At 36.1% G+C, this 21288-nt stretch overlaps 2 protein-coding genes across 4 annotated transcripts; one reads left to right on the top strand and one right to left on the bottom strand.

The window, feature by feature from the left end:
* Positions 1-1316: 1316 nt before the first annotated feature.
* On the top strand, positions 1317-3907 carry LOC125877802 (ribulose bisphosphate carboxylase small subunit, chloroplastic 3-like). Its single transcript, XM_049559073.1, has 3 exons — positions 1317-1515; positions 2640-2771; positions 3536-3907. Exons 1-3 carry the CDS (start codon positions 1366-1368, stop codon positions 3761-3763), a joined length of 510 nt encoding a protein of 169 aa, XP_049415030.1. The 5' UTR covers positions 1317-1365; the 3' UTR covers positions 3764-3907.
* A 1304-nt stretch (positions 3908-5211) lies between these two features.
* LOC125877799 (uncharacterized) lies at positions 5212-14907 on the bottom strand. 3 transcript variants are annotated; one of them, XR_007447632.1, is made up of 3 exons: positions 14155-14907; positions 5623-5689; positions 5212-5544 (listed from the first exon to the last, which is right to left on the bottom strand). XR_007447632.1 is itself a non-coding variant. In XM_049559069.1 (2 exons), the coding sequence occupies exon 1, from the start codon at positions 14824-14826 to the stop codon at positions 14164-14166; it is 663 nt and encodes a 220-aa protein (XP_049415026.1). In that variant the 5' UTR covers positions 14827-14906; the 3' UTR covers positions 5212-5689; positions 14155-14163. The 3 variants fall into 3 exon arrangements, 1 of the variants encoding a protein (XP_049415026.1); XR_007447633.1 differs by having other exon boundaries at positions 5212-5536; XM_049559069.1 differs by having other exon boundaries at positions 5212-5689; positions 14155-14906.
* Positions 14908-21288: the final 6381 nt, after the last annotated feature.

The following is a 21288-nucleotide window of genomic DNA, read 5'->3' as shown; positions in this document are numbered from 1 at the left end:
TAAGGTGGGAGTGACCTCCGTGGTGGACAAGATGAGAGAAGCGAGACTAAGATGGTTTGGACTTGTGAAGAGAAGATGTGTTGATGCACCCGTGAAGAGGTGCAAGATGTTGGTTATAGAGAGTATGATAAGAGACCTAGGTAGGCCAGAAAAGTATTGGGGAGAGATTATAAGACATGATATGACGCAACATCAAGTTACTGATGACATGATCTTAGATAGAAGTGTGTGGATGACACGTATCATGTAAAAGGTTAGTAGGTAGTGTAGTATTGTCTTACTTAGGGTGATTGATGTTTTCCATTGTACTACTTGTATTACTGCAATTCTTATTTTGATATTCATCATTTTCAATAATCTATCCTAGCATGTTGTTTATTGTGTTTTGATTATCGCACTATTTTACTGTTGTTGTTGCTCTCTTCTGATAGACTTTTTCTTATTGCTTGTTATATTTTCTTCACTCTCTCCTTCTTCTTTGTATCTGAATTTACTGCACTTGAGCCGAAGATCTTTTGAAAACAACCTCTTTACCTCCACGAGGTAGTGGTAATGTCCGTGTACATTCTACCTTCTCAAAATTTCACTTGTGGAATTCACTGAGTATGATATTANTTTTTTTTTTTTTAATTTTTTTTTTTCTACACAAATAGTCCACACTGTGTGTTTTTTTGTTGAGTTTAATACAAGAGGGGGGGGGGGGGGGGGGGGGGGGGGGGGGGACACTTTTGACTATTTGTCAAGTAATAGTAGTTTTTTTTTACATTTATGATCAATAAATTAAAGGAAGTGTTGTAAAAAAATCAAAATATTGAAGATGATGGTAGTATCATAAAGTAGAGGGGAGATCATTATAATAAAAGCAAACACAAGGGGATGTGTATGATAAATAAAATTACAACAGAATGGTGATGAAACCAATGCATTATGATGCCTAACAGAACTCCCATCCTCGTAAAAACCGCCTACCACCCAACACTACATGCATACCCCTAGTACCTCACTCTCCTTTGTCCTCTTATGTAACAACTTCCACAATACCAACAAAAATACACTTATATACATATAATAAAAGCATCACTTCTACCAAAAAAGCTCCCGGTCGAGTGATAAGTATTCCTTCCTCCTTAATTAAGAGGTCTCAAGTTTGAGTCCTCTTAGATACATAGTTGTCTTTTGTTAGAGAACTGTTTTACCCCTAATGTGGAACTTTCTGGTGCGAATTCAAATTTAGTCGGACTCCAAAGTGAGTATCAGACATCAGGTTGGAAACAAACAAAAAGCATCACTTCTCCCTTTATATATACTAGACTAGACTAGATAGCTAATTGTCACAACTAAAGTATTTGATAGTGAAGAGCAAACATGTCTGTCTCAAGTTTTGTAGCTCCAATTGTTGGATCAACTTATGTTGGTTTAAAATCAAATAGCTCCAACCTTTTTCCTGCTGCTAAGGATACAATCACTTGGAGTCGAAAAACTATCTCCAATGGCTCTAAAACTTACTGCATGAAGGTAAATTAATTTTCTTCATACAAATTATAGCAAACTTATTTGGGGTGGTTTCGACTTCCTAAGGTACATGCATTTAGCAAATTTATTTTAAATTTTATGAGTTCTAACAATTTTTAGCATTTATATTATTAGATCTTTAAAGTTATGAATTCATGTCTATTACTATTTATTAGTATAAATTTATGTTCTGCAGCAAAAGTATTGAATTCAAATAAATTTGGTGTTATAAGTTACTTGGAGAACCATTTATTCTTGATTACCAAAATGGTTGTAATTTGTTAGCAAACTTTTAAAATTTGCTTTATTTTGAAAAATAATTTTAGTCAAATGTCTTTTTGAAAAATATATTTTTTAGAGAGTAGCGATTTGTCTTTCGCTAATCAGCAGGAAGAGCACTTTTGCAATATTGTGACACTAATGTTTGGTCAAAGTTCGAAAAGTATTTTTTTTTTAGGAAAAAAAGTTACTTTTTTCAGCTTTTAAAAATATTATTATTCGAAAAACACTTATTTTTTCTTAAAAGTTTAATCAAAACACCTCAATTTTTTAAAATAATCACTTTAAAATAATAATAATAATAAAGGAGGTACTTTTATATGTAGAGTTCACCATAATTACTAATTACTTTTAAGTCACTTGAGAGAGTACATAAAATTAGTTAATCATTCTCGAGCTATAACATCCTTTCTATTCACTTTTCTGATATCACTGTTCAATTAACCCCACAAAGTTCCTCTTTGTTTTACTCAAGAGATTAAACAGGATATAGACGATACTAAAAAGATTGTGTTTTTTTTTTAATATTTACTTTGATTGATAGAGGACTTTAATTGTTCTTGATCATTTGAAAATGGAATCTTGTTACTGTACTTGCCTTGTTGATTTTACTTGAACCGAGGGCCTATCGAAACCAATCTATTTACCTTTATAAGATAGGGGTAAGGCTATGTACACACTATCTTCCCCATATCTCACTTGTGAGACTAAACACGGAGTATGTTATTATTGTGTGGAATCTCATTATGTTGTAAGTACTAAATTACAGTTTTAACTAAAATTATTTGTTTTTGGATATTTCATTCTTGTTATTTTAATAACTATTTTTGGTTGTATGGAATGAACAGACTTGGAATCCTATTGACAATAAGAAGTTTGAGACACTGTCATATCTTCCACCTCAATCAGAGGAGTCCATTGCAAAGGAGGTTGATTACATGATCAAAAAGGGTTGGATTCCTTGCCTTGAATTTGACCAGGTATATATCAATGGTCTGTCTTATAGTGAAGTCATTCTCACATTGTTCCGAATATCCTATCCTCGTTCTTGATCCTATCACTTCTAGTACGTCTATACATCCATCTCAACATCTTCATTCTTCATTTTTGCAACTTGCATCTTGTTAACATGGATGTTCTCGAGTCTTGACTTGCTATGATATTTAACATGTATCCCTTCTTAAAAATAATTTATTTGTCTACTAACTTCAAAACAACTTCAGACATGTGATGCTTGAAGTTAGGCTTTGTCTCAAACAAAAATAATTGAATTCAACCACATATGATTGAAATTCAATTAAAAATGGTTAGACTTCAAATGTATGTGCCTGAACTTCAGACAGATGTTTGAAGTTATCCCAATGTGGGTAGACTTGAAATTTTTTACACACTAAAAATATGACACAAGTGGTGCTCCCAAAATCGAGTATACGTCCTGCCTGTCTCTTGAACGATGAACGTGGGGGGACCTAAAATGTCCAATAATTGTGTGGTTCACACGCCAATAATGTGAGAAATACGCTTGAATATCTGTTGGTGAATAAGGCTAACTTGTCAACTAGATTTTTCACAAGTGTTTTTTGAGATTATAATCTCACTCATTATATTATGGATTGTTGCACTATTCCTACTTCCCATGTAACTGTTTAGGTCAACTGATAGCGTGAACTTACCCCATCAGTATATAAAAACTTAAAACTCTTTATATAGTGACTGACTAATGTTTGCTTTGTGTGTTTTGTAGGTGGGATATGTACATAGGGAAAATAGCAACATGCCAGGATACTATGATGGGAGGTATTGGACACTCTGGAAGTTGCCCATGTTTAGCTGCAATGACTCTTCTCAGGTTCTCAATGAAATCCAAGAATGCAAGAAAGCTTACCCAAATGCTTTTATTCGTTGCTTGGCATTTGACAATGTTAAGCAGGCGCAGTGCATGGCCTTCCTCATTCAGAAACCTGCAGCATAAAATTTGCTACCTGTCGTCTCAGTCAACTTTTGTAATGGTCTTTCTGTTTGTTCCAAAAACAACTAAGCTCTAGCCTTAAGAGGGTGAACGACGCGAGATTTTTAACTCAGGACCTAAATGTTTATGGTTGAAATCGTCTTTCTTAGTTTTGAAAAATAATGGAATGGCTAAATGCTATTTACAACAAGGCAGTAAATGGTAATAGCTGTTGAAGGGAAATAAATGTTTCAAGATTTCCATAATGGTGTTTGGTTCTGTATTAAATTTGTTTAAAAGGGGAATATGTTACTTCAGAAAGGAACGCTGAATAATAAAGTTTCCCTAGGAGTAAAAATGACCTCTTTGATAAGGAACGCTAGTTCTGGAGACTGGATGGACAAACCCCCCAAACGACAACAATATTAAACAAATAGTAGGATATACCAATTTTTCCTGGCCAAAAAATAAAATAAAATGAACTTGCCTACTACTACTTTTAAGTGTTTTTGTACCTGCAGTGATGTTGCAGATGGGGAAAAAAACGCATGGCTGAACAAAGAGAGTAAATGGAGATGGTTACACAACTTTATTGCCATAGCACTAGAGATAACTACCCCAAGCAAATCCCTTTTCTCCCTATTGGCCTAGTTGTTCCTTCTGACTTTATTATGAAGACAAGTTTTATTCATTAGCATTCAAAGAGGTGAAAGGCAATGTAACAAGGTTTCCCTGAACTGTTTAGTGCTCGTTTAATCAGAAATATTGACTGGCTAGAAAGACACTTAATTCACTTGCAATTACATCCAAGAATGTTCACTCATTTTACACTTATTTTTGGACGATAGTGAGGCAGACCTGAGAAGAAATCAAGGTTTGGGTTCCAGTCCGACCCTATCTTAAGAGATACTGTAAATATTAGTCGTCCTGTTTACTCAGTTTTCTATCACTAAGGGCGCCAGAGAAAAGTTCAAGTAGCTCCTTTGTGGCTTCATAGATGATGTAATTTCTATTACTTTATATAAATCAACACCGAACAAACAACAGTTTCTAAAAGAAAAGGCCAAATCAATCATATGAAAAAAAAATTAGCCAAAAGAGGATAATGTTCAAACTAAAACAAGAAGTAATTTCAACTTGGATCAAAACTATCCATCTACACAACTGGGTTATGTTGATCACTTCTTGAAGTCATCAAATAACCACCACCCCAACCCCAAAGAAAAAGGTTTTGGAGAAAAAAACACGTGTCTTAGGAACCCTTTTTCTCGAAAACACTTCCGTTCTCTTTCTTTCCCTGTCAAGACATACTACTCTGTAAAAACCTCATTTTCCATTATAACTAGTTCCACACTGAAGTGAACAATCAGATATCATGCACACTATTCCACCTGAGTTAATAAGCTGATGCCCCAAAACTGGGTATGATTATGTAACATAAAGAAACAAATTGGCAGATTTCACACCATTGGAACCAAGGGGACAAATATCAATAAAAGGTATCAGAAAGTGATCAATACAAGACTTGAGTGCACATAGCGAGCAACAGTATAGCCAAATCCAAATGTAAGCTGATTTATGAAGAAGTGCCTTTTTCAGGAGAGATCTGAGAACACATAACACAAGATGTGATGGCCAAATGCACGTTCACATCAGTAACCTCAATGAGAAAACATACGGTTTTTAAGGATGCCTGCTTTAAAGGGAGAGAGGGGCACTTGATTAACCAGCTAACCATTTGGCTGGACCCTGAATTAACGGTGCATCTGCTACTGCTCGTCTGCAGTCTGCAGCAAACTGTGAAACTATTGGAGTACTATTATCATGGAGTTCTGAGAAATATCGCACATTACAACCTAAACAGACAATTGAAAATAGCTTACATCGTCTCCATTACTTGGACAAAGGGACAGACTCATATAAGAAGCCTGGCAGAAAATGCATTTCCATCTGCAGATAGACCGAGAATCACATTAAAAATCATTATTTGTTCTAAGTAGCAAAAACAAAGAAGAACCTTAACATGTAAACGCAGAAACATCGTCGAATAATTGTTCCAACAAATAACCCTACATATCGAAAATACTCACTCCAAATTCAGGAGACATTCAATTTTGAACAAACTTCCAATATCAGACCACATGTTAGCAACACTCATCACACTCTATCCAGCTACAGAACCTTCCCCATGAAAGCAAAGTCGTTTACCTATAAGCTTCATCGCTTTCCACTCTTGATTATATCACAATACCTTCTAACACGAAAAAAAACTACAAAATGAGCTGGGTAAATAAATTTCCTTTAGAAATACTCCATCTCATTTTATGTGATGCTGTTTGACTGAGCATGGAGTTTAAGACTTGTGATCTAAAACAAGTCAGAGATATTTTCATGGCTATAAATCATTCCATTAAGGTAAAATGGGAAGCTTAAAGTTAAACTATTTCTAGATATAGAAATATATTCGTTCATTCTAGGACAGACTAAAAGAAAAGTGCAACGCATAAATTGAGAGAGAGGGAGCACCATTTTTTTATCACTCTTTCAGAGGCAATTTCTCTCATGTTATTGGAACATTTATCTGATGAAAGACTGTTCTTTTATTTGTCAGTAATATCACATTTCAGTAAGCTCTAAAAAAAGGAGTGCTTCCAATCTTTTGATTTGTTGAGAACAGTAGAAAGACTGATTTACAAGAGCCAGTAAAAGTGTTTAAGAAAAGAAGAATTGCCAGCAATAATCCAACATTGGCTACAGGGTTAAAAGGAATAGGGATGATACCAATATATCGAAGTATCACCTTATTTCCCAAAATACAAACTGTCCTTGATGCTTAGTCAATCAATTGGAGGAAGAGTCAAATTTATCCAGTAAATAATGTGAACAGATTGCAGCAGGAAACAGAGATTCTTGGAGAAGAAATTGGAAGTATTACTACTACTTACCTTGGAATGCCAGTAAGAGCAAGGAGAAAATCCAAAGAAACTCAGACTGGAACTTTAGAAAGGTGTGAGAAAAAATTGACAAGGTGGAAATCACGGTATTCATCCTTGGGAGGAAGGGTGACCCTTATCAACTCTGTCCTAGATGCCTTCCTACCTACGATGTCTCTTTTTCCTTTGCCTAAGTGTGGAGAAGAGACTGGATGCATTAAGAAAAGAAGGATTCCCATCTGGTCAGATGGATAAAAGTGATTATCAGCAAAAGAGATGGCGTCTGGGTATGAGGAACCTGAAGAAACAAAAACAATGTTTCTTAATGAAGTGGCTATGGAGGTTCACTAGAGAAGAACAAGCATTATGGTGTCAGTGCATGGAGATCTATCAGAAAATTGTGGTGGAACTTTAGTGAAGAACTGAGATATAATGTGAAGGATGGAAGGAGAACTTTGTTCTGGGAGGATTTTTGGCTGGAGAAAGGTAACCCGAAGCAGTTATTCCCTGATTTTGTTTTAATTTTTTTTTGAGATAAATATTCCCTGATTTATTTGGCACAAGTATACAAAAGAGTGAACTTTACAGGTAGTTTGGTCCACACAAGGCTGGACCCAACATTCAGGAGAAGATTGCAAGATTGGAAGATGCCAAGAATATTAGAATTCTTCAAAACTATGGAGCAGAGGAATGGCCTACAGGAGGGTGCAGACACCTTAAGGTGGCCAAAGCATAGCAGTGGCATTTACAAAGTCAAGTCAGCCTATAAAGATCAGAATCAGGCAGACTCCCAACTAACATTGTGGCCCTGGAAACACATTTGGAAAGTCAAGATACTACATAAGTGGCATGTTTTAGATGGCTGGTGGTTAAGGAATCTGTTGCATAGGATAATCATAGAAGGAGGGGTCATGCAACTATGTTCAAGATGCTACATGTGTGGACAGGAAGCAGAGATAATCAGCGATCCGTTTTTACATTGAAGGGTTACTAGACAACTAATGGAACTTGTTCACCAGTCTCATAGGCATCAGATGTGTAATGCCAGGTAGACAACCTTCTGTATGTTGAAAAGCTGGAACAATGAAGGCAACTCATTCCAGAAACAACAAATTGTAAAAAATATCAATTTATTTCTTTGAGCTAACCATTTATTCATACAGTTGTAATAGCACAGACAAAAGAGTATTGATCTTCATGAAGACAGAAAGAGAAAGAGAAAAGACTTATCAATTACCCTTTGAGCAACATGAAATATTTTGTGGATATTTGCTTTTACTTTTAATGTATAATTCTGGGGGAAAAAGCTGTGTTCTTGTTTTTTCCATTTATTCTTCCTCTGGTTGTTTAAGAAATAGAAGTCAATTTTTTGACCCTACAATAAAAGAGTTGATTAAAAAAATGAATGACAAACATGAGCTCGTCCCGCCCCCAAGGCCTAGCTCAAGTGGCAAAAGGTGGAGGATTTGTGGCTTAGGTCGCAAGTTCAAGCCCCACACCAGCCCGGTATTTAAGTGAAGAAGGGTAGAGGGGGGGACCATTATCCATCGAGTTTAGAAGGCAGTGATTGGTCCAAAGGGCGAGTCACAGACAAATTTCTCGGTTATCAAAAAAAAAAAAATAATAAAATGAGCTAGTCCCACTCATTTTTTATAAGCGCAATTTTGGACCAAATCCAAACGGAGGGAAAATTTGTTCAATTTTCCATAGTTGATGGGCAAATCTGAACCAATCCACCAGTGATAAGGCTATGTTTGGGACTAACGTCAAAATAAGGGCAATTTTGCTCTATATCCCATGGTTGAGGGCATTTTTGGCCCTTTTCCCCTCTTAAAATTCAAAGTAGTACTTTTGGTGAGACGCGAGCGTAAAAAGTACTAGCATAAGGAAAAGATTCTACGGATAGAAAGAACCCCTTCTGTTTTGAAAAAAAAAAAAAAAAGCACAAAGCACTTTTGGCCTTAGAGAAGCTTGGCCAAATAGGCTATTGAACTGGAAAGGGACTTGCACAAGATCCTTTTCAGTAAAATCAGCCTATAATTTGCCATGGAAGGAAAACGACCAAGTGGTGTTAGTAATGAATAGTTGTTCCAAAATGCTCCCAGGCATGTCTTTCGAGAACTTTTTGAATCCTACTCTCTAGGGCAGTAGAATACACCTTTCCGACGAGACTTCAACGGATTTTAACCTCATTTTCGTTAGCCAACAGTAATCCACCTCTGTGATCACTAAAACATCCGTTTGATTAGGTCTTACAAAACAATATGGGAGAAAGAGCAAATCAATAGGGATCTGGAATGGAGTGATAGAAAAATGTGAAAAGAAACTTATCAACTGGAAGAGCCAATATCTGTCTAGGGGAGGTAGATTAACCATGGTTAATAGTGTGCTAGATGCAATACCTGCTTATATGATGTATGTGTTCCCAGCACCAGACAATGTCATACAGAGGATAGATGCTTTGAGAAGAAGTTTTTTCTGGTAGGGAAATGAAGATAAAAAGTTCCATCTAGTCAAATGGGAAGAGGTCATAAAAAATAAGAAAGAGGGGGGACTAGGGATCAGGAACATGAAGAAACAAAACAAAGCCTAATGCTAAAATGGCTTTGGAAGTTTATGACAGGAGCGAATATGCTATGGAGAGAGGTGATCAGGGCAAAATATGAAATGGAGAATAGGTGGATGACAAAGATGGTAACTACACCATATGGATGTGGTATCTGGAGATCAATAAGAAATCTTTGGCCTTTGTTCCTTTCTAGAATCAGATTCCAGGTGGGTAATGGAATGAAGGTGTCATTTTGGGAGGACAGATGGATAGCCCAAAGAACCCTGAAACAATTATTCCCAGACTTGTATACACTAACCCTTCAACAAAATGCAACTGTGGCTGAAATGTGGACAGGATAGGGGTGGAACTTACATCTTAGGAGGAATCTAAATGATTGGGAGATGGGGAACATAGTGGCCTTCCATGAAACAATGGCACAATTTAGCAATTTGACTAGGGAAGAAGACAAGGTTGTGTGGAAGATTGGTAGCAAAGGGGTTTTCAGTGTCAAGTCAGCTTACAAAGATCTTAATCAATCAAATTCAAATGATAGGATGGAGCTATGGCCATGGCGGATGATATGGAGACCTAAAATCCCATACAAGGTAAACTGTTTCACATGGTTACTAGCAAAGGAAGCAGTGCTGACACAAGAGAATATAAAGAAGAGGAAGTTCCAACTATGCTCAAGATGCTCATTTTGTGAGGAACAGGAAGAGACAGTCAACCATCTTTTTTTGCATTGCAAATGGACAGATCAATTATGGAGAATATTCAGCAGCCTTAGAAAGATCACTTGGGTGAAACCAAGAAACATAGCACAACTCCTAAATTGTTGGATCAATATTGGCAATACTACAAATAAGGAGGAGAGATGGAGGATTGTCCCAGCTTGTATATGGTGGACAGTGTGGAAAGAAAGGAATCAAAGATGTTTTGAGGGCAAGAAGAACAATGTGCAGAATTTCAAGATGAATTGTATAGCTCTTTATTATTTTTGGTGTAAACAGAAAGTCTTAGTACAGGCAGAAGAACTTTTTGATGTTTTAGACTATATGTGACAAAAAGCACAGATGGAGTCAGTCTAGTTTGTAATACTTTTGGAAGAGGGGCTACTTTGATGTAGTATACCTGTGGATAAATAGAAGAAAAAGTTACCATTCTCAAAAAAAAAAATAGAATTTATTTTGCAGTTGGCTTTAAGTCATCTGATTTAACAAGATTGACTACCAGAATAGAAACCTGGCTTGAATGGGTGGAGAGAAACCGGAATTTGATGCTTAGAAATACATTCAACAAGAAAACCATGGAATGGTTGATCTTCGTTCTGCAAGAAGCTTTTAGGGACTACAGAATGCATACAAGAAGGTGGAAGCTTAATGAAAAGTTTGCAGATTTTTATTGCTCCAGGAAACAAAATAAGTTCGGGAGATTTATAAGCATTGTAACAGTACAAGGAGGGAATAGATCAGTTATTATAACGAACTTGCTAATATGGGGTGACAGTGCATTAAAGATAGACAACTTCATTAAAAACCAAAAGCAAGCACCTACTACAAGTAGACCTAGATTGACAGATCCAAATATTCTCTATGTCAACTGTCAGAACCAGTAAATGGCAAGCAAAGGTAGCATCTGAATCAGAAATCAGTCATGACAGGGCAAAGATGGCCACCTCAGTGGTTGACACAGAGCTACAACAAGGTTTATTGGGCAGGTGGTTGGTTGGAAGGTTTGGTGTGATGAGAAGGAGACACCCACTCTTTCAGACATCAGAAGATGGGTCATTAGTTCACGGAAAAAGGCATTTGGGATCAACATTTACGAGATGGGTGGAAGCTCCTTCCTTTTTGAATTTCCCAACAAACACGTGGCTGAACATGTCCTTCATGGAGACTGGACGTGGAAACAGTTGAAACTCCATCTTCAATGATGGACACCAACAGGGGGATGCCGCAGTCTGCACTCAGCGCAAAAGTTCTACCTGGATAAGAGCTGTGGGCCTTCCTTTGCATCTATGGACGGAGAATGCTTTCAAAGCCATTGGTGACCAATGTGGTGGATAGATAGAAACGGAGGAAGAAAGGTCTCTTAAGAATCACCTGAGATGGGCAAGGTTGAGAGTTAAAGGCGATGGGGTGAACATTCCGAGAGAGGTCAAGTTATCAGAGAAAGGACTCACCTTTTTTATTCCGATCTGGCCAGAAACTCAGACATTAATAATAACCGGAAAAAGGAAGAAGTCTATGGGTAAGAACCTCTGGGTATTAGAGGATAACAGAGGAAGAAACAGAGATCTATTTGCTGGCAGAGATAACAACAGGCACGCGAGCTCTGTATTCAAAACAACAGCTGGCGCACATCCTGGACATGTGCACAAGAGGGTTTTAATTTAAATGTAATCGGGCCAGTTTGGGAGAAAAGAAATGTCTAAAAGAAAAGTGTTTTCAGTTAAGGGAGGCCCAACTTCACTTAATGAAGCCCCTTAACTTTTTAAGAAAGACCAAATCCTGGAGCTTCATCAGACAAAAGAGGCAGTACATATCAAACTCGATCCTATGGTGATTGAACTCGAAGCAAATTTACCTGAGGGTGAATTTTTTGACAGCATCGTTGGAGAGCCAATCACAGAGGAGCAACAGACTTTATTAGTAGAATTTACAAACCAGGCTGAGAGTGGGGAATTCGTTGATGTAATAACAACTACAGATGATGAAAGACCCAATTTTTCTCCGATCGATTCTCTAAACTTATGGCTTTTGGCTAGGTCAAAAGCTAAAAGTCAATCCAAACAGGCTCTAAATCTAGAATTATGGTTAGTGAGGATTTATATAGATGACTCCAACTTGTTTAGTATTAAGGTGTAGTTGTCTTTTTCTTTTTTTATGAATAAGTATGTTGTTGTTTTGTCATTTTACATTTTTTCTGAAAAAGTGTAGATTATACAATGTTTCACCTACCTTAGACTTCTAATAGCTTGTTTGGTCAAGCTTCTAAAATCAACTTACATTAATAAGTGCTTTTCAAAATAATACTTTTGGTCAGAAACAATTTGTGTTTGACCAATAAATTCAAAAATCACATCTGAGCAGTAATTAATGTTTGACCAGGTTTTCTAAAAGTGCTTCTAAGTTCTAAGTGTGTTTTGCTCAAAGTGGTTTTCAAAAAAGTACTTTTGGGGAAAGCAATTTCTTTTAGCTTCTGAAAGACAGTTCTGCTACTTTCCAGAAACACTTATTTTCTCCTGAAAGCTTGGCCAAACACCTTACTTTTTAAAATAAACACTTTTGGGGGAAAATAAGTTTGGCCAAACAGACTGTAAGACTATAAGTATCTATCAGTAAACAATAAANTTAAAATAAACACTTTTGGGGGAAAATAAGCTTGGCCAAACACCTTACTTTTTAAAATAAACACTTTTGGGGGAAAACAAGTTTGGCCAAGCAGACTATAAGACTATAAGTATCTATCAGTAAACAATAAATGCTACACCACGAAGTCTGGAACATTTGCACTAAGCCATTAATAATTTCAACCAACCTCTTCAGGTAAGACAAAGATAACCATAAGGAGAATTCATCAAATTATAAGGAACATAAGCCTAGTCTGGGTTAATATGTTATCCGGAAAAGCACATTGAATGACGGACTCACAAGCTAATTTGCTCAGACTCTTCACTTTCAGTACCGCACCCGTGTCGACACTGCGTGGGTGTGGAATCTGTACCTGATCTGGTCAACTAGTTTTGGGTACTTTGACCAAATTCGGGGAAGATATTCTGGATGAACAATGACTTCTATAAGCAAAACAAAAACTAAGGTGAAATTGAAGAAAATGAAATACCTTGTATATATAAATTTCTATTTGTCGCTCAATTTCCTTTTATCTCCTATCAAGATTCTCCTCTTGATCAATATTTCTCCTCAAGTTCTCCACATAATATTTCATAATTTAGGTTTTATAACTTTATTTTTAGATATTTGAATTATTTTTTGCCGAATCCCCGCACCCATATCCACACATGGATCCATATCCCGAATCTTAAAAAAATTTAGATCATAGAGCATCTGAACTCTAGATCCGCACACTCATCGGACACTCGCACCCGGGTCTGAGCAACTTAGCTCACAAGCACCAACAACTGTTAAAATTAATTCAAATATTAAGGGTGAACTTGAGAATCTTGACTATTGATCCATAACTTGAGTCACAATAGTATAAGCATGCATCGACAGAGAATCAATGCTCCTTTGCACTCTCAGTTAATGCATAAACGGTTTCCACTCGTTCCCATGACTGTCAGATCTCTTGCACACTCTTCAAAGTATACCACCAAAATCAGCAAGCAAATGCTTCCCAGACACATAATTCTTTCTAAACAATCTTTTCATGAACACAACACAACACAAGGACAAAGAACAGTGCCACAATCTATGAGGATAATTTTAAAAGAAAATCTCTTTAGAGGGAATATTTCTTCAAATGAACTTTTAGATTATCTAATTTATTTAGAAGGGGTGGCAGAATTAAAGCTTGAAAAACAGCTGCTTCCGCAACCAGTCCCCTGAGTCAAACACTTTGTTTGACGCCTAATTAAACGCATATAAGGTTAAAGATGCACATGTTATGCACTCAAAACTTCAAATGATAAACACAACTTACTACTACAGTAGGTTTTCACTGTACTGCACTGTCTGCATTTTTCTTCATAAATCTTCAGACAAATCCAAAACAACATACTTTGCTGATATATTTCTCCCTAATCAAATAACATACAAGCTCACTACCTTTTATCTGCCAGCAAACATCATAATTCTTTTCAATTTACTAGGATATGCATACAATCAACTTTCTAATACTCAAAATTCCACAACCAACCCCAAATAAATGTACTAAGCTCTTGGCTTTATAGAGAAAATTAGAACCCTAACCTGAAAAGCTCAGCGGTTGCACTCAGCAGGCAAGGGCCTATTGAACCCACCACGCCTATTCATGTACTGTCGAGGCTGGCGTTTGGTGACTTTTCTTACAGCACCTACATCATTTCCAGCCACTGGCTTTCCTTTTGTAGAATCAAACCCTACTGGTATCCCAAATTTCTTCATCATCTCAATCTCATCCTCATCCATCATCTCTTCTCCTCCTTCACCAACATCCCCACTCCCACTCCCATCCTCCTTGTCCTTGTTCTTTTTCTTCTGTTTCTGTTGTTCTTTGGCTATCCCATCCACAAAATCCGAAACTTCTCTGCGCCTGTCCCTATCCCGTTCACCATCATCTTTATGCCTTTTTCTTGGAGGACTTTCAGCTGAGGGACTCCTGCGGCGGTGGTGACGGTGGCGACGGTCAGTGGGAGAACGGGAACGAGAGGTAGAACGGTGGCGGTGTCGGTGCCGGTCAGTGGAAGGGGAACGAGTACGGGAGCGGGTATGCCGAGTAGTTCTGTTAAGGTCAGGGGTAAAAGAATGTTCACGGTCTCTCCGATCACGGTCTTCCCGGTCTCGTTTCCGATCTCTGTCTCTATCCTTGTCCCTTTCTCGGTCACGCTCACGATCCCGTTCACGGTCACGGTCGCGGTCTCGAGTTCGATCACGGTCCGCCATCGTTCCTTGCAGAGTGAGGAGTGAACTAGGAGGGGTTTTTTCTACAAAGAAGGGATAGTGTTCTATTCGTCTCACCCCTGTTTGTAGGTTGAGACAATTAAATGAAAGGTCTCAATTAAGTTTGGATTTTGTTTTTGTGATACTTTGATCAAGAAATGGTCAAATTTACTTTTAAAATGTAATTAAGTAAATTTGGGATCAAATTAAAAATTTTAAAACTTTCTAATCTTTCATAAAATACAATACAAAAAAAACACTTCATTTTTCAATTTTTATAATTCTATCTAAACCATTTAAAAAGAAAAGTAAAAGAAAATAGAATTTTCTTTCTTTTTCTCCCAACGTTCTCTCTTCTCTTCTTCTTCTTCCTTCGAAAATCCAAAAATCCAACTATCAAAACAAATATTCTCCCTCATTATCTTATCTTCCTCCTCATCTCCAGCCATGTCTCTCTCTTCTTTCTGAACTGAAGATTGTGTTCGACTTAAAATGGATAAGTCAGTTTTTTTGAAAGATTTTACAATTTTCGAACAATACTAAGTTTTTTTCTTGGGTCAATGAACAATAAATCGTTCTATAGATGTGAAAATTGAATAATAGTGTAAGGGTACCTATTATTTATTGTTTTTGAAAGACAATCAACAAACCCAAAAAAGCCCTAATTTTGAGGAAATGTATATGAATTGTTAACATTCAGTGAAAAATCATTTTTTGTTGCTTTTGTTGTTATTTTGTGACAATTTTGTTCATATGATTTTAAAAATATAGTCTTATTCAGTTATCCAACATATATTTCATTTGTTGAAAGATGTGTCGTATGTTGCTACATTTTAGTGATATGTTGGTATATATTTCAATAGAGTTGTCATATGTTGGAACATATCACCTATGTGTTAGGGCAACAAAATGGTCATATGTAGTAACAGAAGATTCATTTATGGCACATGAAGATTTATGTGTGGCCACAGAAGATTCATTTGTGGCAACAGAAGGTACATCTGTGTCAACATAATATCCATTTGTGTCAACATAAGTATAAATTGCTACCCATTATTATTTTATAATCAATTGTAAACTCTCAACCTTTTTTCATTTACCTTATAGATGAAATGATACAAGAAGCTTCATCCATGACAACAACTCAATCTTTTATTAGTGTTGCTTCCTCTTCTAACATCAAATGTTATTTTTGTCTATGCGAAGATTGTGAGCAGCAACATGATTATTTTATTAGTCGTGTTAAAGAACTCACTGATATTTTTAAGGAAATGACTTATAATATTGATGTTCATACATCCAAGAAGATTTCACAACCTTTGAAGTGTAGGAGGTTGAAAAAATCTATTTTCCAATCATTATCTATAATTAGTGAAAGAAAAAATTCAATGACTACTGCTCCAGTATCACACTCAAACCCAAAAGGCAAGGATAAGAAGAAGGAGGAGAAGGAGCAGGAGAAGGAGAAGGAGAAGGAGAAGGAGAAAGTGAAAAAAAAAGCGAAAGAGAAAGAGAAGAAAGTCAAAGTCGTCAGTTGTGATATGAAGCAACAATATCCATTTGAAGGTTTTAACATTGACGACGAGGGTCCAACTGAACCAATGTCATCCTTCTCACAATGGATAAACGAGGGTCTTTACAAGAATCATGCAAAAAAGTAAAGTTGTTCTAAGAGTATTTCTTCTTGTTGTCGACTAAATATTTATTTATTACAAAATTGCAGAAGAGACAAGGACGATCACTACTTAGCCAATTGCTCAGATCTTGAGTACAAACAACTTGATTTTGTATTTGCATTTTCAAAGAAGAAGGACCGATTCTACGTAATGTCTCAACCCAATAAGTCCTGGATTGATGAGGTAAATTCATGCCCACTTTTATCTTTTGATTAAGATATGAATACATACAAATAAATTGATACAGAAAAACACTTGTTGATGCTTCTGTGCAGTATGTGGATGTCATTCTATACTATTTGCGGAAGAAGTCGAAGCAACAAAGTCATTCTAAATATCGATATACCACTACTAATTGTTTTTTCAAAACATACATTAACAATGCCAGTGTTGTTCCTTAATATGAGAATAAAATCGTTGGCACTATCAAAGGGTTTGGTATACCTGCTGGACTGCCTTGGCACCTCACATATGAGGTTTATGTCCCTGTAAATTGTAATGGGGAGTTTTATTGGGTCTTGGCAGTCATTGTATTGAAGGAACGACACATAAAGGTGTATGATTCGATGTCCTCATCTAGGACTAACAAAAAATTATGCGCCGAGATTCAAAAGTTGTTTACAAAGTTGTCAAAGTACCTTGAATCCAACAGATTTTATGAGCAAAAAGACCGAACCAACTGGTCAGTTCTTGATACTTACCAGGGCAAGAACAAATCTCACCCATTTGAAGTCATACATGTTACTGGTATTGCCCAGCAAGCGAGCAATAGTCTGTAAGTACTATCACATTACTTTTTTAGTCTTACCACTATCAAAATGTGATGTTAACATAAGGTTTATTATATTTTCTAATTGATATACCATGCAGTGATTGTGGAGTTTTTGTTGTTGCATACGCTGAATTTTTGAGTGATGGACTACAAATTCCATCTGATGGAATTATTTCTCAATCCCTTCGCTTGAGATATGCCTCACTCCTATGGAATTATGGGATTGTAAAGGCTCAGAGTGGCTATGTTAGTAACAATGAAGATCCACAGAGGCGTAGACCTAAAAAAGCAAAGTTCATAGATGAAAATGTTGTGGTTACCACTATTGATTAGATTGATGGTTATGTATACCATTATGAATTACCTTTTTTTGTTGATAAGTTGTATAGAACAATTGGTGAAATGTTAATTTTTGCTGATAATATTAATATTAATGATTATTATTAATATTTTTATTTTGTTGGAACAAATGTCAATTATGATGGAAAGGAAGAAATGTGGTGCCTGTGGCAACATATATAACCTCAGTTGTAAAAAATACCACAAAATTATTTGCATGTTCCCTAACAGAAAGAATACATGTGGCAACATATGTCACAGAAAAAAGATATGTGGCAACATATGTCATAGAAAGGAGATATGTGGCAATATTATATTGTCATCAATTATTCATTTTTGCTGATAATATTAATATTAATGATTATTAATATTATTTTTATTTTGTTGGAATCAATATCAATTATGATGGAAAGGAAGAAATGTGGTGTCTGTGGCAACGTATATAACATATGTTGTTAAAAACACCACAGAATTATATGTATTTGCCCCAACAAAAAGGGTATATGTGGCAACATATTTCACACTTTGAATTGTCAAAATTCAAAAAAAAAGATCGAAAAGTTTTAAAACAATCGTCCCTTAATTTTTTCCTCTCTCCTCTCCTATATAAAAGGTCGTTTCATATTCCAAATTTAATTTATTTTTACTATTTTCGTTTTCTTGTCTCTTCTTTCTTTCCTTTCTCTCGTTCCATTATTCCTTCACAGATCAAGGTTGTTGTTGCGATATTTTCTACAACATCAGTGGTAATCTGTTGCGATCCTCTTCTATAACAAGGCGTCGTTGCCCTCATCATTTCTAGTTTATCGTTGATATCTTGTCAGGTAAAATTTAATTAGGGTTTTGAGAAATACTTACTGGTATTAAATCAGGACATTTTTAGTGGTTTTATCACTTATTTCTTTGTAGGATTGTTGGATAGTTATTCCTTTTGAAATATTATCTGATTTCAAAAATCTTAATTTGTAGTTCGGTTGTTACGATTTAAGGAGGGTTTTGTGGTTTGTTGGTTGGTTCATGTGTGGTATTGAATCGTATTTGTTGTTTGTGTTGTTGAGTTTGGTTGTTGTTATTTTTGTTAAGAAATATTTGATTTTTATGGTTGCAGATACAAATATAATGGCTCATGTCAAAAGAAAAATTGTATTAACAAAAGAAACAACTGATACAAAGATCCAGAAGAGGCCTAGGACTAGAACTTGTAGGAAGAAGAATGAAAATTTGACTACCACTCTTTTAGAAGAACTAGCATCTAAAGCAGTTTCTTCTTCTCAAGTAAAAGCAAAATTTTCTCAAAAAGAATATGAAGAAAGAGAAAAAGAAAAAAATGAAGTAGATGATGATGGAGAAAGAGCAGAAGAGTTGAGGAAGAAGAGGGAAATAAAAAAGAAGTTGAGGAGGAAGAAGAACAAATAAATGAAGTTGATGAAGACAAAGGAAAACAAAAAGGAGTTGAGGAAGAAGAACAAGAAAAAAATGAAGTTGAAGATGATGGGATCAAAACTATCAATGCACACACTTTTCCTGTGCATTTGCAGCCTAATGCTACTGGTGATAGCATTATGAGGTCAGCAATGGGAAAACCTTTCGACACCTTCAGGATCACCCTCAAGAAGAATGGTTTGGAAGATTTTTTTCAGAATAGTTGTTTTGGTCATTTTCTTGATTTACCGGAGAATAATAATGCACGTTTTCAAATGACCATGGTCTATGAACTTCTGAAAAGAAGGTTCATTTTTTAGAATCCTGAAAAGAATGATGAGGTTTTGATTAATTATTGTGGCATGCCACTCTTCTTTGGCAGAAGAGAGTTTGCCATAGTTTCAGGGTTAAAATGCCATCCTTCTTCTGAGCCAGTCCCTGAATTCATAGTCAAAAAAGAATCACAGAGACAAAAGAAAGGAGGAAAAGAAGAAACAAGACAGTCAACTGAGGAGCAGGACTTGATGTCCCTTGTTGGCACAAGCTTCAAAAATCCTAATTTAATATATTTGTTGAATGTCGAGGATACACCAAGAGAGCACAAGGATTCATTGTGCTTACTTTGGTTTGTACATAATGTACTTTTGGCCAAAGATCTCAACAACAACATATCCCTTAAATGGGTGAATTTATCTCAGGATATTGAGGCTTTCAACAACTATCCTTGGGGTCATGAGAGCTTTGAATTAACTGTTAAATACTTGTTGAAACCTTTAGGACCAAAGACCAATAACTTATTTGGCTTTCCATGGGCTTTCTTGGTAAACATAAATGTTCTTAATCTTTTTATATTATATTGAATAATTCAACATTTGATTCGTGACATGTTTTCCTTTTTTATAGGCTTGGGCATTTGAAGTCATTCCTCATTTGACCCATCAAGTAAATGCAGAAGAAGAGATCTCATCTCCAAGGATATTGAGATGGCTGAGATAAAAAACAAAAACTGTCAAAAATATTCCAGATCTTTATAACCCTCCTCATGATGCAGTAAGTTATTATTATATTACACCCATATATGTAGCAACATGTGACCCAAATATTGCTATAGATGACTCATATGTTGCTACATATGATCTATCTATCGCAACATATGATACAAATATTGCTACAGATGACTCATATGTTACTACATATGATCCCTCTATTGCAACATGTGACACAAATATTGCTACAGATGTCCATATGTGTCAACATATCACAGTAGCGACATATGACACATTTGTGGCAACATCTTACCCAAATATTCCTACGGATGACTCATGTTTATAATTTTAGGTTGTGCATCCATGGCTTGTCCCAACATAAAAGGAATTGCAAATGTCATATCTAATTACTTTGGGGTTGGTTGAAACCTTATTTGATCTTGTTGTGGATAGAGTTAAAATGGAATTGGCTGGTGCAAGAACCATCAAAAGAGACAGAGTTGCTAATGAATTAGTTGTTTTGATGGGGGTGATGATCGTGGTATTGATGCTGGTGCTGGTGCTAGTGCTGGACAAGACCAAGGGGCAACCTCTTGTAGAAGATGCTCTGGCTTTTTCTGTGAGAGGTGCAAGAAACAAGATGAAGATTCTATCATGTATCTTAAAACATTGAGTCAGACTGTCAATGAATTTTAAAACAAAAGGGGGGTCAAGGTCATTCCATCAAAGAATGTTCGGCATCCATATACTCTACAAGCCAAGAGGAAAAAAAAATCCTTTATCAAGGCAATACAAAATTTGAAGAAGAAGATCTTTGGAGAATTTCCAATGGCCGTAGGAGAGGAAGTACTGGAGTTCAAACATGTGAATGTTTATAAGTGTGTGACTATAGCTGAAAAGAACAAACTGGTGGACCTGGCGAGAGCAAACGATCTGCGTGCAGAATACGACATGCATTGTTTTCGTGGAGAAGATTTCAAGATCGTGACAAGCATGGACATTTGGTGGGAAGACTGGGTAATATTTCTCTTCTAGTACCTTCAATTTATAATGTTCATTTGTTTTATCTTTTCAATGATTACTCTTCTTTACTCTTTAATATTATTTTTATTTCAGTATATTGATGAAATCATTAGCCTCATGCGGGAGAGACATGTGAGATACCCTGTGTACTATGATTCCACAGATAGAATCCTGGATCTCAACTTCTATTCCAACTTCAAACTAAGATATGATGAAATGAGCGAAGAGGCAACAACAGTTGGTGGCA

This window comes from Solanum stenotomum, chromosome 9 (genome assembly GCF_019186545.1).
Source record: "Solanum stenotomum isolate F172 chromosome 9, ASM1918654v1, whole genome shotgun sequence".
Lineage (NCBI taxonomy): Eukaryota > Viridiplantae > Streptophyta > Magnoliopsida > Solanales > Solanaceae > Solanum > Solanum stenotomum.
The sequence above is the reverse complement of the archived record's forward strand: the minus strand, read 5'-3'. Positions and strand labels throughout refer to the sequence as shown.

Coding starts and splice junctions, on each gene's coding strand:
- LOC125877799 (XM_049559069.1), bottom strand. CDS start 14,826: ATGGCGGACCGTGATCGAACTCGAGACCGCGACCGTGACCGTGAACGG.
- LOC125877802 (XM_049559073.1), top strand. CDS start 1,366: ATGTCTGTCTCAAGTTTTGTAGCTCCAATTGTTGGATCAACTTATGTT. Junction 1,516..2,639: donor CTAAAACTTACTGCATGAAG/GTAAATTAATTT, acceptor TGGAATGAACAG/ACTTGGAATCCTATTGACAA. Junction 2,772..3,535: donor CTTGCCTTGAATTTGACCAG/GTATATATCAAT, acceptor TGTGTTTTGTAG/GTGGGATATGTACATAGGGA.